The 15,339-nt window shown below is 38.4% G+C and overlaps 1 protein-coding gene across 9 annotated transcripts in view; it reads right to left on the minus strand.

The window, feature by feature from the left end:
• PPARG (peroxisome proliferator activated receptor gamma) overlaps positions 1–15,339 on the minus strand; it is a 198,072-nt gene that overhangs the window by 55,008 nt on the left and 127,725 nt on the right. The window contains exon 1 of one of the 9 annotated variants that reach the window (XM_084766443.1): positions 11,837–12,031. The exons of the other annotated variants lie outside the window; for them this stretch is intronic. Coding sequence (XP_084622569.1) covers positions 11,837–11,918 — 82 coding nt within the window. The 5' untranslated portion in view covers positions 11,919–12,031. Of the gene's footprint in view, positions 1–11,836; positions 12,032–15,339 lie in introns of those variants that run through there. 9 annotated transcript variants of the gene reach the window in all.

The raw sequence follows: 15,339 nt of genomic DNA on the forward strand, positions 1-15,339 counted from the left end.
CCTCTGGCCTCTGGCTCCTGAGAGCTGGGTTTATAGGCATATGCCACCACATACCCAAAATTCTCAAGGAAGAGTAATAAAAAGCTGAAGATGTATCTCAGTGAGCTAATACTTGTCTAACATACATAAGACTGTGAGACTAAACTCAGCTCTGAACGCTTTTGAGAAATATGGCCCAGATACAGAAGTAATTTGTGGACAATTATTAGGAAGGGTTGGGTATTGAGCACAAACGGTCTGGAGCTCTGTGGTCACACATTTAATCTAAACTTCCTGATCTCCCAGGTGTACACTAAACATCAACACATTCCTAGTACTCATGCTGCCCCAGGCGTGACACTAGTGATGAATACTAAAGAGTAACTCCAAGAAATGCATTCTGATGGGTATGGAGGCAATGTGGCAACACCTCAGGAACTCTAGAGCTTAGCAGCTTTGTTAGCAATGACTCTCAAGAGACACTCAACCACTGATTTTCAATGTCTTCTTGTTTTAGATTAATATCATGATACTCACAAATATGGCTCCTACTTGCTTACCCACCACAGCCCTTCCTCATTGATCAGTACAAACTAAGCTGGGAATTATATAGTCCCTCTCCCATCTGTGAGCCAACATCCAGAGATAAAAAAAAAAATCATCCTTAAATATTACAGGGGAGAAAGCCATTTTGAAATAATTGTTGTTTACCACTTGACAGTAAAATAAAATGGGTATAATGATCTGCTTATGAATACAGTCAGTGAGAGACTGGGTGGGCGAGAACACATCTTTTCTGTCTCTTGGCTCAGCATCTTTTGAACTGTATGGTGTTGTTACTGATATAACATGTTGGAAAAGCGAGTTTTATCCTAGGCCGATTTTCACAGATCAAGATGTATTTGGTCTTAGTTAATATATACGGGTCACATCAAATTTCAAAAGTCTCATGCAAGAAAGCATTTACCAGATGGCAGAGACTGTCACAGATAAAATGTAGACGAGCTCTGCAGCCGAATTGTTCTTGCTGTAGCTGAAATGTGAAATGTACCCCACAGGATCACACGCCGAACCACTTGGTACTCAGCTAGCATGCACTATTTTGGGATCTTTAAGAGGTAGAGCCTGCCAGGAGAAAGTAGGCCATTGAGGGATGGGCCTTGAGGGCTTTAGCCCCGCCCCACTTCATCCTCCAGTCTTTTTCTGCTTCCTGTTTCCTAGAAGGGTGAGGGCTTGAGGAGGCTGAGCTGCCCGCTCTTATTCTACCATAGCGCGGTACCTTCTCAACCAGGATCCCCAGGAAGTCTAGGTCGCTTCTTGTCAGGCTTTCGGTCACAGTGAAAAGTATGCACTACACTAACAAAAAATACTAACCTCCAAATTAGTGGGAAGGTTAAAGGAATGGCTAATCTACTGGGATAAGCACTGTGATGAGCTGGGTTTTCACACAATAAATACGGAAACCCCCACCTTATTTGTTACTTTTGTAGGCTGCTTTTCTGAACATTAACGGTAAAGAAGGATGGAAGAGTGTTTTGTCCGGTGCCAGGGTTCTAACTCTGCCTTGGAGGTCCTAGTTCAATGGTCTCTCTCTAGCTAATTTCACCGTCTATAAATTAATGCATCCTTGTCCTGTTCTGAAGACCAACGAGATGTAAAAGACTAATGACACGTAAAACACCTATGATACTTATTAAGCTCTAAATAAATAATAGTTGTAGATTTTGTACATATTAGTAACCAGAGTCCCATCGTCATATAAAAGGTGGGCTAAAAGCCTCCAACACGGTCTCTGGGGGACAGGAAGAGGAAGAAACACTAGCAGAGTCCTATTGTTCAAATAGGAGTATGCCAAAAACAGATGTCCTGTTTTAAAGACCTCTGGAAAAGGAGAGTGCCTGGCTTCTCAGAGTTACTCACTCCAAGGCTTAATTGCTCTTTTTGTGGCCTGGAAAGTCTGTCTTATCTGGCATCTCCCCAACTGTATTATACATATGCTAATGATGTTCCTTTAAAAACCATTATACAGAAAAATATCAGGTAGTCAAGTAAATTTAGGAAGTGCTAAGTTAGGCAAGGTTGAACATGTTGACTGCAAGACTTAGACATATGATTCATACTCAGGGGAGGGACAATATGCAGAATCATAGCTTAATGTTTGAAGGACAACTGCTTAGGAAACCACAATATGCTGATGTTGAGGTTTGTAAGTATTCCTTTCAAAGTTAATACAATGTAACCATGGACAACTGACTTAACTCCAATTTACACGAAACTACACTGTGAAGGTGAGAGGAGAAAGACGTGTATTTGGGAAAGGGTATGTGGTAGTAAAACGATTGAATGTCTCTGTAGTTGGAGGTGAATGGATAGTGAACACAGTATAAAAAGTAGCAGCCAAGCACGTGATTCTCAAGACACAGAGGTGAACGCCAGAAGAAATCTCTGGAGTTAAATATCAGTAGCTTTGAAGTGGAATTATAAAATGGCTCTGAGGATCTTTTTTTTTTTTTAATTAAAGGCTTCATACTGTCTGACTTCTTTAAAAAATGATTATTCATTTGATTACATTAAAAAGTAAGCTTGGATAGCCTTTATTTTCAACTCTACCACCAAACTGTACCTCAACCCTTAAATACTTTTAACTTTAATATTTTTCCACTAGTTCATCTAACAAGTGGGAGTAAATCTATTCCTTGCATGTATGCTGTGCTATTAAAAAGGAATGATCAGATAATAACATGGAAAAATAGAAAAGATATATTGAAATAAAAAAAAAACAGGTTTGATCAACAGATGATTCTCCTATTTATTTACTTAAAAAATTGTGGCTATATGTGTGTGTTCATTTATATTCACATGTACATATGTGTGTAGGAGCCTGTGTATGTGCACAAGCCAGAGCACTTGTGTTGCTTGTCACCCTCAGGAACATCAGACATGCTAGTTTGAGACAGGCTTTCTCACTGGATCTATCTGATTCTTCCCCTCAGAACTGGGAAGACAAATGTATGCCAGATTTTCAGAAATATGGGTTCTGGTGACTGAACTTAGGCCTTTGTTCCTCCAAGGCAAACACTTTTACCGCCAGAGCCATTTCCCCAGCCCCTGTACCAATTTTCTTCTTATCTTTGATTAGTATCATGGGCTTTTCTTTCTTAAAAGAGGAATGACTCAGAATTTCATTCATAGAAGCATAATTTAATAATGATAGCTAACAATTTTTAGTTGCTTAAGCAGTAGGCATTATATCTTATGTCCATGATGCATGTGTTTTTGTGTATATGATACATTAACATATAAATATTGCAGATCAACATATTTAAATTATAATACAGTTAAAGGTATTCTATAATATGAAGTCATGTGCAATTATTTAATAGTGTTAAAAATAGGCTTAAGGTTAAGTAAATTGTGTATCATTACACAATTAATATTACAGGAAGACTTTACATTCAGTTATGGCTTCTCTGACTATAGAAAAGTTTAGAAATAAATTCTGTGTTGTGCCATTTGTTTATTCAACATAAGAAAACATATTTTCATTCTGCTACCTACTTAAACAGTTTCTCCGGACTGACTTCCCACTTGGCAGAAGATAAAGCATATAATATGTATCTCTATGTGCACATTTCTTTATGCTAAGCCAAATGGTTCATGGTAAATGCTTCAATTCAGATCAACAAAGCCTTACAGAAGCCATAGCTTTAGCCTCAGCACATAGAAGGAAAGCACACTCATATTTTATCTCTAGAAGTTAGCTTTTTCTGGAATGGGCCACATGTTTAGGTAGCTTATCATGAGGCGTGGGGAGAAGGAAAAGAGGCCAGGATCATACTGAGCATCTCCTCTGCTTCCTGACCCACAGACTCATATCCTATTCCACTGTGGTCAAATCAAGCATGGTTTATGGGTTTTCTGTTAAATTTTTTTATGTTTCTAAAGATAGATTCTAGTAATAGTCTAACTGTAACTTAGGCTAAGTGCTAATAGCTAGTGCAGTTGAATTGAAATCACCACTTTGCCCAGTATACACTGGCAGCAAGTAAAGAACTGTGCTCATCCAGGGATAATAAAAAGCCAATAAATAGGCTGGGGTGTATCTCAGTGGTAGAGGATGCTCTTGGTATGCACAAAGCCCTGGTTTAATTTTAGCACACATGCATGGCACACAACACAATATAACAACAACAACAACAACAAAAAAACCCCACAGAGACACAGTTAATAAAGGAAACATTACGGACAATTCTGTGCTACAGAGTCAATAACCTAGATGAAGTGAGTCTCTTCCTTGGGCCCATTCTTCAAAACATAGTCTGCCAAAATGTACCCAAAAAGAAATAAACAATTGAACAGGCCTATATCTGTTAAAAGTTGAATATGTAATTAACAACCTTATAAAACAGAAGGCCAAGGAGCACACACTGGTCAATTTTACCAGTCATTCAAGGCAGAAATCATAACAGTTCTTTGCCAGTAGAAACAGATGTAATAATTCTTGATGCTATGAGGCCAGAATTATTTTAATATCAAAACAAATAAAGCCATTACAAGGGATAAAACCCTGTAAACAAAATTGGTCAAGAATATAGACACACACACAAAAAAGAATATAGACACAGACATCCCCAACAAAATATTAAAAAAATTAAATCTAATGATGTGTAAGAAGAATTGTACAGAGACGGTGTAGTGTCAACACCTTAAATTCCAGCATTTGGGAGGCAGGTCTCTGAGTCTGAGGCAGCCTGGTCTACATAGAGAGTTCCAGGACAACCAGGGCTGCATAGGTAGACCCTTAACAAACTAACAAACAAGCACCCTATACACTGCTTATACCAACTATGTATAACATTTTTCATTGATCATACAAAAGAAAACCTAGGTGAGTGTGGTGGTGATTTCTTTATATACAGTAAAAAGGTATGATCCATGAGAGATAAACATAACTTTATTAAAACTTAAGTTTTCTACTCTGTACAAAAACTATGTCAATAAAACATTTGTAAAAAAATACATCTGATAAATGTCTTCTTCAAAATACACAACAAACCTCTTAAGAAAACAAACAACTTGATATAAAAATAGCACAAAGACATCAGCAGGAAGATAAGATCTTCAATATCATAAACAATTAGGAAACCTTCAAACACTGGCAACACCAGAAGCTGGTGAGGCTGTAGAGCATCAGGAATACTCCTTCATTACCAGGAGGGATGCAACAGGATCTGTGACTTTGCAAGACAGTGTAGCTAGTTCTTATAAAACAAAACATGGTCCTCCCACACAGTCCAGCAGCCACATATCCAACAGACTGAAAACTTAGGTATACACACACACAGACACAGACATGCACAGACACACACAGACACACACACACACACACACATATCAAAACAAAACAAAAACAAAAACAAACCTGCACCCAGATGCTTATTACAGCTTTATGTTTGTCACAATTTGGAAACCATTAAGGGACTCTTCAGGAGATGAGTGGATAAACCATAATACAGTAAGACAATGAAATACTTAGTTCTGAAAAGGAATGAATTATCAAGCCATGAGAGAACATGAAGGAAACTTCTATCACTTAGGGAAAGAAGCTAATCTGAAAGAGAAACAGTAAATAATTCCAATTAAATAATGTTCTAGAAAAGGTAAAAAAATATGCAGACTTAAAAAAAAGATTTGTTTGAAAACATTTTGTGTGTATCTGTGTGCACCTGAGCATATAGGCACCATGTGTGTGCAGGTGCCCTTGGAGGCCAGGAAAGGGTGCTGGAAGTACAGGAGACAAGCTTGGTTTTAATGAATCAACAAGTTGACTACTATGCATTAGGTATTTCCTCCACCTCCCAGGAATAGAGACTAAAACATGGATTCTTTCTTAATGATTACATACTTTGGCTTAGGGAATATACCAGAACAGAAAAATTAGAAAAGGCTGTCTCCATTAAGGGCTAAATCACATGGTGAAGACTATCAGTGTCAGAGGACTTTACTCTTATCTGACTGTTATTAGTGAGAACTGCTGTTTACCAAGTACTGCTCATGGTCTCATGGGGATACAAGAGGATGATCAACCTGACTAAGATCTCTGCCTCCCTGGTGGTAATGCTCTAGAGGATGAAGCAGACTATAAGCTATAAATACAACCGGCCAATAAGCTATGTGGTACAGAAAAAGATGACAAGTGCTTTCAAAATAGGAAACTGAGGAACTGAAGAGGAGAAAGGCTGTTATTACTGGAAGGTGAGATCTGAGCAAAGATTTGAGGGACTAGGAGAGACAGTGATGTGTCAGAGGAAGAGTGCCCCAGCATGACACTCATGGACGAACAGGAGCTGGGGGAGGCAGGGCTGTGCATGGGATCTTGGGGGGACTATACAGGATGCCAAGTGATGCTGCAGCAGAGCCAAGGGGAGATGGACAGGAGAAGGAAGAAGCTATAGAAGTCTCCTGCGGTGGGGGTTAGCAATACCAGGCCAGTTTGACCTTTTGTTCATGATCGTGAATTGAGAGCCACTAAAGGGTGTTGATCTAGCAACAGTCCTGACTTATAACCATGGTGGATAAAAGCTGGGTGGAGAACAATGTTGGAAGGAAGGGCAGACGCATTTAACAAGCAAACCTGTCAAGAGACTGTTCTGTAGCCCAGAGACAGTAGATTGTATCAGGCTGGCATCAGCCTAGGTGGTAGAGGAGACTGGAGGAAACAAGAACCTTTAGATGTGGATATTCAGAAGAGAAAACTTCACGGAGCAGGTTGATGTTCCTTGAACCAGGCCTTAAAGGACAGGGAGGATTTGAAAGGGTGGAAGTCTGGGAAAGGCATTTAAAGATAACATGCTAAACTCTGAGGCAAGAGGGAGTGCGGCTGTATTCTTGTAAAATGAGATTAGTCTGAAGAGAGCCAGGCAGGCCATTTCCTGGGATATGGTGGGAAAGAAGGTAAAATATATGAAGTGTAGTCCGGCTATCAAAAAGCAGTGGAAGCCAGGCAAACATGTAGACTTCACCATCACCATGATGCCTTTCGAGCAGCAGGCACTCAACAGTCAGAAGACAGATGGAGGCAAATGTAGGGCCGTCCATCTGCAAGTCTAGAGCTGATGTAAGAGTTTCTCATACACAGAAAACCTGGCATGGATGAGGGAGGGTTAATTCACATGTAACGGATAGTTGACGTTTCAAATCTACTTTATAGTGTTAACCACACGCGATGCTCTCTCTACATGTGGGGACCTTAATCTTGTCTTGGCAATTGCTTGTTCAAATAGAGATTACATGGGTCTAAAGCTCTGCGTGTTCAAATAGCCATGTGACCTCAGTTCTGAGGTTGTAAGAGTGGGATCGGAGCTGCTATTAGATGCATGTGCAATCTCTGTGTCTGCCAGTTAGCTACAGGTGCATACAAAGGGAAGGTACTTTGTGCATACAAAGGCAGAAAAGTACAGAGACCCAGCTCTATTTGCATGACTCCAACACAAATACACAGCGCCAAGTAGATGGACAGGAGGCACTCACTAACATCCGTGCCACTCTGGAGTGTCCAAGGAAGCTAAAATAATGAAGCCACCAGCTAGTTCTGGTCCCTCAAGTCAGTGAAGAAATTTTCTCAGCCCAGATTAGGAAATCCACTGAGCTAAGAAATGTGAACCTAACAAGATCCTTTGATTTTAGAGTTTCTCCAGCATTACTTCTTCATGGTAAAGGTATAATTTAGGGAGCGTACCCATAGACACAGTGACCTGACAATAGCAGAGATATGAATGTATTTTTTTGTTTAAAGGATCATATTTTACATTACTATTTTAGCACTTTGAGAGAACAAATGCTGTTAGGTTGCTTTGAAAACCAATTATAATGTGCCTATGATCCCAGCACTAAGGAGGAAAGAGACAGTGTGAGTTTAAAGTTTGATAGCAAGACCCTGTCTTAAAAATACCTTGTGTTTTCTTGTGAAGTGACATATCTTTTGTGTTTTCATATACTTTAATTCACAATTTGAGGGAGAATATAAAAAAATTGACTATTTTGGAGAAACAATGAGAAAACACTGAGTCTAAAAATCGACCTAGTCCAAAGTCCAAGTCTTAGATTTTTTAAGAAAGAAGTTAAAACCAGGAAATTCAGAAATGTAGAACTAGAACCATGCTGAGGAAAAAGTTAATACCAACAACTCTAAAGTTCTCTTAAAATGACTTGAATTGTTTTTCTTTCTTCACTGCCGGGGATAGAACCAGGGTTTTTGTGTACGATAGGCAAGCACTCCACCCCCGACCCCTGCCACATTCCAACTCTCAGAATTGCTATTGCATGGGATATTATGAAATTCAGATTTGTATCAATACTTTAAATCTCTTTTGGACTTTCACTTCAACAAATAAAGATTATTCATAACCTAGAGAAGGGTTTTGGTTTTTTTTGGTATTGTTTTGTTTTGTTTTTTTCCTCTGGCGGGGGTGGGGTGGGGTGGATACAATCACAGCTTCCATTTAATCCTAAAGAATGATTTCAATTTTTGGCAGCTCATTTCTTTGTAGACGAATGTTAATGTAGTGGGAAGTAATTTCGCTATGTTAAACACAACAAAATGAAATAATCCAGGGCTGAAGATGAAGCTCAGTGGTAGAGCGCTTGCCTGGCAAATAAGCTCCTGGACTCTATCCTCAGTACTGTAAAGATTTTTTGTTTGTTTTTCTCTTGCTTTTTTTTTTTTTTAAAGATTTTTGAAAAATATATTTAAAGCTGTTTTCTTGAAGTTTAATTATTTTCTTTTTAAAACACTCATGGGGGGGGGGCTTTCCTAAAGATGACTCCTTTTAGCATTGGTGGGATAGTGGTGAGCATGGCTGCTTTCCGAGAAGCTACTTTTTTTTTTTTTTTGAGAAGCTACTTTTTATTCAAATAACTGCCACTTATTCTAGTATAACGAAGATAACTTCAGGCTTTGTTTTTCCATATTCTCTAAACTGCCTAAAATGTAAGATACTCTGCTCTCAGAGCCTTTTATCTGATCCCCCCAGTAACCAATGTGACAATACTAAAACAATAGGCATCACAGAGGGCTTTAGATCTGCCCTTTAGATCACAAGCACTATGTTATGTAACCTTCACAGTTACCCTGTTAACATTCAGGGACACAGAAGGCCCACAACAAACAAACAAACAAACAACAAACAAGGGAGAAACTGACTTGTTCCATTCATGAAACTTGTATGTGGGCAACACAGGTCTGGTCCTTATATTTTGGTTCCTTTAAACTTCTGGCCAGGTGAGAACTTCAGTCAATCATCTGTTTCTAGGATAGCACTGCCTCAAGCTCTTTAGACAGTTTAAATATCCCCCACAGAGGTGGTATGTAATCAACCCTGCTCCCATCTCTGTGGGACTCTGGTTTCGAAGGGCTGTATTGCAGCATTTGTCATGTCTCTAAGACGAATTTCCATTGCTCAACCAGATCCAGAGGACAAGTGTCATCATCCTTCAAGCTCTGGTGCAACAGCTGAAAATTATAGAATCCACACAGGACTGAGTCTGGCACTCAGAGAGGGAGGCATATTGAGCATGAGTCCGAGGAAGTGTCCCTTCCACTGTGCCAATTTTTATTAGTGGAAATCAGAGCCAGAACGGAGCTACTTGGGACTTCCTGCAGAACTCTTGAAAAAGAAAATGAGTGAGATGAAAGGGACACAGTGTTCATGGAGCCTTGGAAAAATGTATAGACGTCCTCTTTGGGTACAGTGGCTAAAGGAGTGACTTTAACTTCATGGATATGACCAACGCAGCTGGACTTCTAGGACCAAAACTAAACACAGGGTGTTTTTCTTTTCTTCAGTAGCAGTACTCAGCTACTGTACTACCACCAAATCTACTTTCCCTCAGATGGGGACAAAGGAACTCCTAAGCTTATGGTCTAGGCCAAAGACAAATTCTCTATGGCTTGTCATCATTATTGGCCTTGGATAGCTAATGACGGTTGTATACTTGATTTATTCAAATTTATCTCTTTTAGTAGAAGTGGAATAAATATTTAATGGTCAACTACAAAACACAATACAAGCAACAAACATGTTGTTGGACTTTAGTAGCCCAAATTTTTAGTAGAAAAATATTTATGAATAAACCAGATGTCCATAAAAGCCGAAGTTCAAATTATTAGCAAAAGTTGTAATATTTTTATTATAATTGTATAATTAAATTCTTAAAAACTTTATTATTAAAATATTAGTTGTAATATTTTAATTACTTAAAACAATCCAGAAACCATGTTACCCAGGCTAGCCTCAACTCCTGTTCATGACAGATCCTTCCAACCCAGTCTCACAAGTCACTGAAACTACAAGCCATAGCAGCATACCTGGCAATATACTTCTATTTTGTACCATTTTAACAAAGAAAGAAAAATCTTGGGTTAGTCTATTGGAGAGATTTCAGACTCAGGGAAATTACACTTAGGACAAAGTCATGGCATAAAATAAGAAACCAGTACAGAATAAAAATCTTGAATCAACTAACCATATCTTGACATAACCAGTATCTGCCCTCTAGTCAACCTAAAGTATTCATTGTGCTACAGTCTAGACAAGTTCTTTCCAAAGACACAAACCTACCAAAGTTGGAATTAAGAACTATTTCATTAAAAAGCCAGGATATTCTGCCCCAAGGCAGGCTAAAACTAAGACAGAGTTCACTTTCATAGCTTACAGAGAAAAGAACATGTTATAAAATGTAATGAAACTAAGCTCTTATATAAAAAGCCCAAAGAAGTATACACTGAGTCAGTGACAGGACTGGGGTCAGATCAGGGATAGACAGTGCATTCAATCCTGAGTTGGATTCTTAGCGACACACACACACACACACACACACACACAGTAAAAAACTGATGTTTTTAAAATTGTGACAAGTGTGTTTAAATTTTTAGCTTCCAGAAAAATTAAAAGGTTAAACTATTAATTTTAACAAAAATGACTTTATTAGAATACTTTTGCACTTCCACTGTAAAGCACAAGTCATCCTACTCAACAACCTATTTTATACGCAATCTATAGATGAGAAAAATAAAACAAACAGAAACACTAGAGTAACTAAGAAAGGATACAAAATAGAAGAAGCTGTGCTGAAAATACCCCAGTAGAAGGAGCTATAGAAATAGAGACCATAACATTTTGCAATGGACAGGAAAAATGTTGGAAAAGGAGAATTTTGTTCCTGTGCAACAAATCTGAATAGAAGTAAATTATTTATTCAGTATACTTTCAGAGCTTTACAGAGACCTCATTTTCCTTGTGTGTAAAGTGTGTGGCTTAGAAAAGATATTCTTCAATTAAAAATTGTAAAAAACAAAACAAAACAAACCCTAACATGTCCCTACACTCTAGGGGCTTGCAATTCTTTGGGAGAAAAGAAGATGTAGATTACAAAGTACAAGAAAAAACACTTGAAGAATAAAAATTTTCTAAGAAGGATTAAAAACTGCAATGAAAGCTACCTAGTGCAACAAAAGAGGGGAAACTGATTCTTCAAATATTCTAAAATGCGCATACATATTTTTGTGATATGTATGCAAATGCAGAAAACAAAAATGAACAGGTCTGGTTTTGGATGCCAAAACGCCTGGCTTTAATGCTTATAATTCAGGAGATGGAAAGCCATGCACAGAAGTAAACCATGGATTAGGTTATAGGGTTCTATGCTGAAGGTTCTGGATACATTTATAAGTGACCACCATAGAAGTGACCAAAGGAATAAAATACTGTAACGAACACATGTGGAAAACAGACATGCAACTTCACCCACACACAAGTGCCCGAAGCATCCCTGGCAGCCAATCAGGATTGGACTTTACCTTGTGAAGTGCTCATAGGTAGTGCATCAGCGAAGGTACCATGCTCTGGATCAACAGAAGAGTCTCCCAGAGTTTCACCCATAACAGCAAACAAACAAACAAACAAAAAACAAAAACAAACAAACAAACAAAAAAAAAACCCCAAAACCCAGAGATTTGCTGAATTCACACTGCTGTTTTGTCTATGTCTTGCAAAAGAACAGTTTGTTAAAGGAAAAAGGCTTGTGGTCATAGAGCTTATGAATATGCTAATGAGCCAAAACACCAGTTTTCAGATATTTGGGAGAGGTGGAAATAAACACAGAAAGGATCAGGCCTGAATTGGCTGGCACTGTCCCGAGCGAGAGCCAGCTGTGACAAAATGGTGTGTCATAATGCTGTCTGCTGCTTTGGCAAGACTTGGTATATTACAAGGAAAATGTTGCTACACTGTCTCGCCAGTGACCCACACGTTCAGTGTTTTGTGAGGGGCGTGAACCGTACAGTATTTAGAATTATCAGAGATTGTTCAATATTTGATTGCTTTTGCAATTGTAGCAGAATACACATATAATGGCTTTTTTTTTTCTCCCCGAGACAGGGTCTCTCCATGTTGGCCCTGGCTGTCCTGGACTAATGGCTTTTTAAATAGAAAACTTTAATCTCTAAGTTATAAAATACCAGATAAATTTATTTGGGCAAAATTTTCTTAGGTAAAAATCTTTGCTAGGTTCTCCTAATCACATATCTGAAGAAACTCTGGCATTCAAATACATATACATTCTTATTTTAGATTTTGTTACCCATATGCTACCTAGTTATATATTTCTTTTAAAAAAAGATTTATTTATTATTCATACAGTATTCTGCCCACATGTGTGTCTGCCCACCACAAGAAGGCATCAGATCTCATTATAGGTGGTTATAAGCCACCATGTAGTTGCTGGGAATTGAACTCGGGACCTTTGGAAGAGCAGCCGGTGCTCTTAAACCTTTCAGTCATCTCTCTAGCCCCTAATTATATATTTCTAAGGTAATTTTTTTCATCAAGTTTACAAAAGTTCTGACATGTTACTGCTGTGCAAATCCTATAAGACTGAACAGCTGACAGAATAAAGGCCTGGTAAGGTATCAATTTTGTATATCAAAGTTTGTGTTTTAAATTTGTTTATCTATCAATAACAATTGCAACAGTGTTTCAACGGTTGATGTTTAAGTGATAAGTGATATATCTCAATGAAAAAGTTGGAGCTCTCTCTCTGAGAATAATGTATTACCACTAGAAGAAAAAAAAAATTTGCCCTGCTGGGTTGGCAAGGAATTGTGGTCAGTTTTGTAATCAGGAAAACACTGGCTTCTTGCTTAAGGCCTTTGCCCTTTTTGGCAGGAAAAACACTAGCCGTGCCAAACTGCTAACGTGGGAGCAGCCATTGTCACAGAAGTGGCCTAATAGATTCAGTGACTTGTGGTCTTTTAAAGAGCCCCTACACAGGGCAGTGCATCAGATGGCAACAATTCCCTGAATTACATTAATCCTGATACCCCCAAATGGAATAACCATATCTCTCGTTAATCTATGTTGAGCAACTGTTCATTATTCAAGGGGACTAGCAAGAGTCTCCCTGTCAATCATGAAGCAATAGCTCAATGGGAAAATGATCACTGGGTCTAAATAGCGCATGGTGAAGGGAGGAGCTGGCAAGTATATCATTTAACTCCCCCAAAACATTACTAAAGTAACTCAAATTAAAGTAAGTTTCTCAGCAGTCCAAACAATGGAGCTAATGATTGCTGTGTAGGGTTAGTTTTATCTCTCTTTAATTTGAATTCTTAATAATATAATTTCTCTTTCCTTCTCAATGCTTAGAAACATCGTTAAATTACAAAGTAATCAGATATAAGGATGGAATCACAGACACAAGGACACAATACTTAAAGATGTGATTGAATCCAAAGTTCTTTGTGGAACTCACAGGTCAAAATAATCACTAAATAAATCACTAAAGTGAGGACCAGAAACAACACAACAGAATGGGACATAAATGGGAGCCCCATTCTGTCTATAGATACTCCTATGTGACATCCTTGGTGCCTGTGTCTAGAAAGCAAGCTTCAGCTTCATTTCCTATGAAAATCAATATGTCCCTTGGTTCCCTTATTTCTGTCCCTAGATCCTGATTTAACTTTTTAAACATAGTTGAGGGGGAGAAGTACAGCATAGTGGTAGAGCTTTTGCCTGGCATGTGTAGGCCCTGGGCTTGATGCTCAGGACCCCACCTTCAAAAGGGGAACATTTATTAGAACTTTCTTAAGACCGCATGGATATTTGAAATGCTAACATATGGCAGAATACCATTTTAGAAGGAGTGTAAAAAAGATGAGAAAGGGAGGACCCTGGGTACTAATTGTGTCTTCTAAATTAAAAAGACAGGCAAGGCCAGCATTGGAAGTCCAGTGCTCAGGCACCATAAAAATAGAGGAAGAGGAGGCTTAAGGGGAATATTAATGGGTAGCTACATTCTCCTATTTTCAATACCACTGACTATGGTGAGAGCAGGAGCTGGTCTTTCAGTACCTTCTTTCCCATGTCTACACATTCACTCAATGCTGATGTAGCTCATTCATGTTGTGTGACTCAGTGTGGATCAACAGTGGATCAACAGTCTCACCTGGTTCTCAGGTTCTGTTTTAGTCTCTGTTATTATATGGTCTGGGTACCATGCAGATAGAGTCTTTCCAACCATCCTCCGAGAGAATTTTGAACTCTGCCCACTGCTTCCTTTTCCCTCATTCTCTACCTCTTTCCCTTCCTCCCCCTCTTTCTCAAGACAACATTTAACATGTTTATCTACTGGTTAACTAGGCTTTCCCAGTCTCTATTTCTTATTGTGTGCTTGTTATTCAGCCACACAAATAATTTTAGCAGGTAATTATTCCACAACACCTGAATCTGGTAACATCCACTCCTAGGACTGTGCTTTGTCATTCTTTCATGTCCTAAGATAGCCTCCTTTTTTACTTGAAAGCAGAAGTCTCTTGACCTTTATATTTCATTTATTTGTTCAACAAATATTTATTGACACTATAAGCGATGGCAAGCCTTAAGCTCGGTGCCAAGATGCTAATGAATAAAGTGGGTGTGTTCTTATGGACTTCAAAAATAACCAATAAACAAAAGTCACAGTTTAAATATAAAGCCTGGCTCAGGGCAAGTTCAATAAACATTGCTTTTCTATTATGTGTTAAGTATTACTGTAGATACCCACAATAGACACAATAAGCCAGTTTTTAGCCTTGGTGAGTTCACATTTAATTACACTTACCAAAATTATTCAAACAAACCTAAAAGTATGACTATCTAGTTTACTTAATTTTGAAGGTCAATTAGTGTACATCCATATCAGAATTACATTTTCCTTAGTAAAGTCACTATTATCAGGGGACAGTACTAACACCAGAAAATTCATAAGGTCATAAGGATTCTGACATGTAGGTGAATTGGTCTTTGAAACCTTAATAATCCT

This window comes from Acomys minous (assembly GCF_964271855.1).
Source record: "Acomys minous genome assembly, chromosome: 17".
Lineage (NCBI taxonomy): Eukaryota > Metazoa > Chordata > Mammalia > Rodentia > Muridae > Acomys > Acomys minous.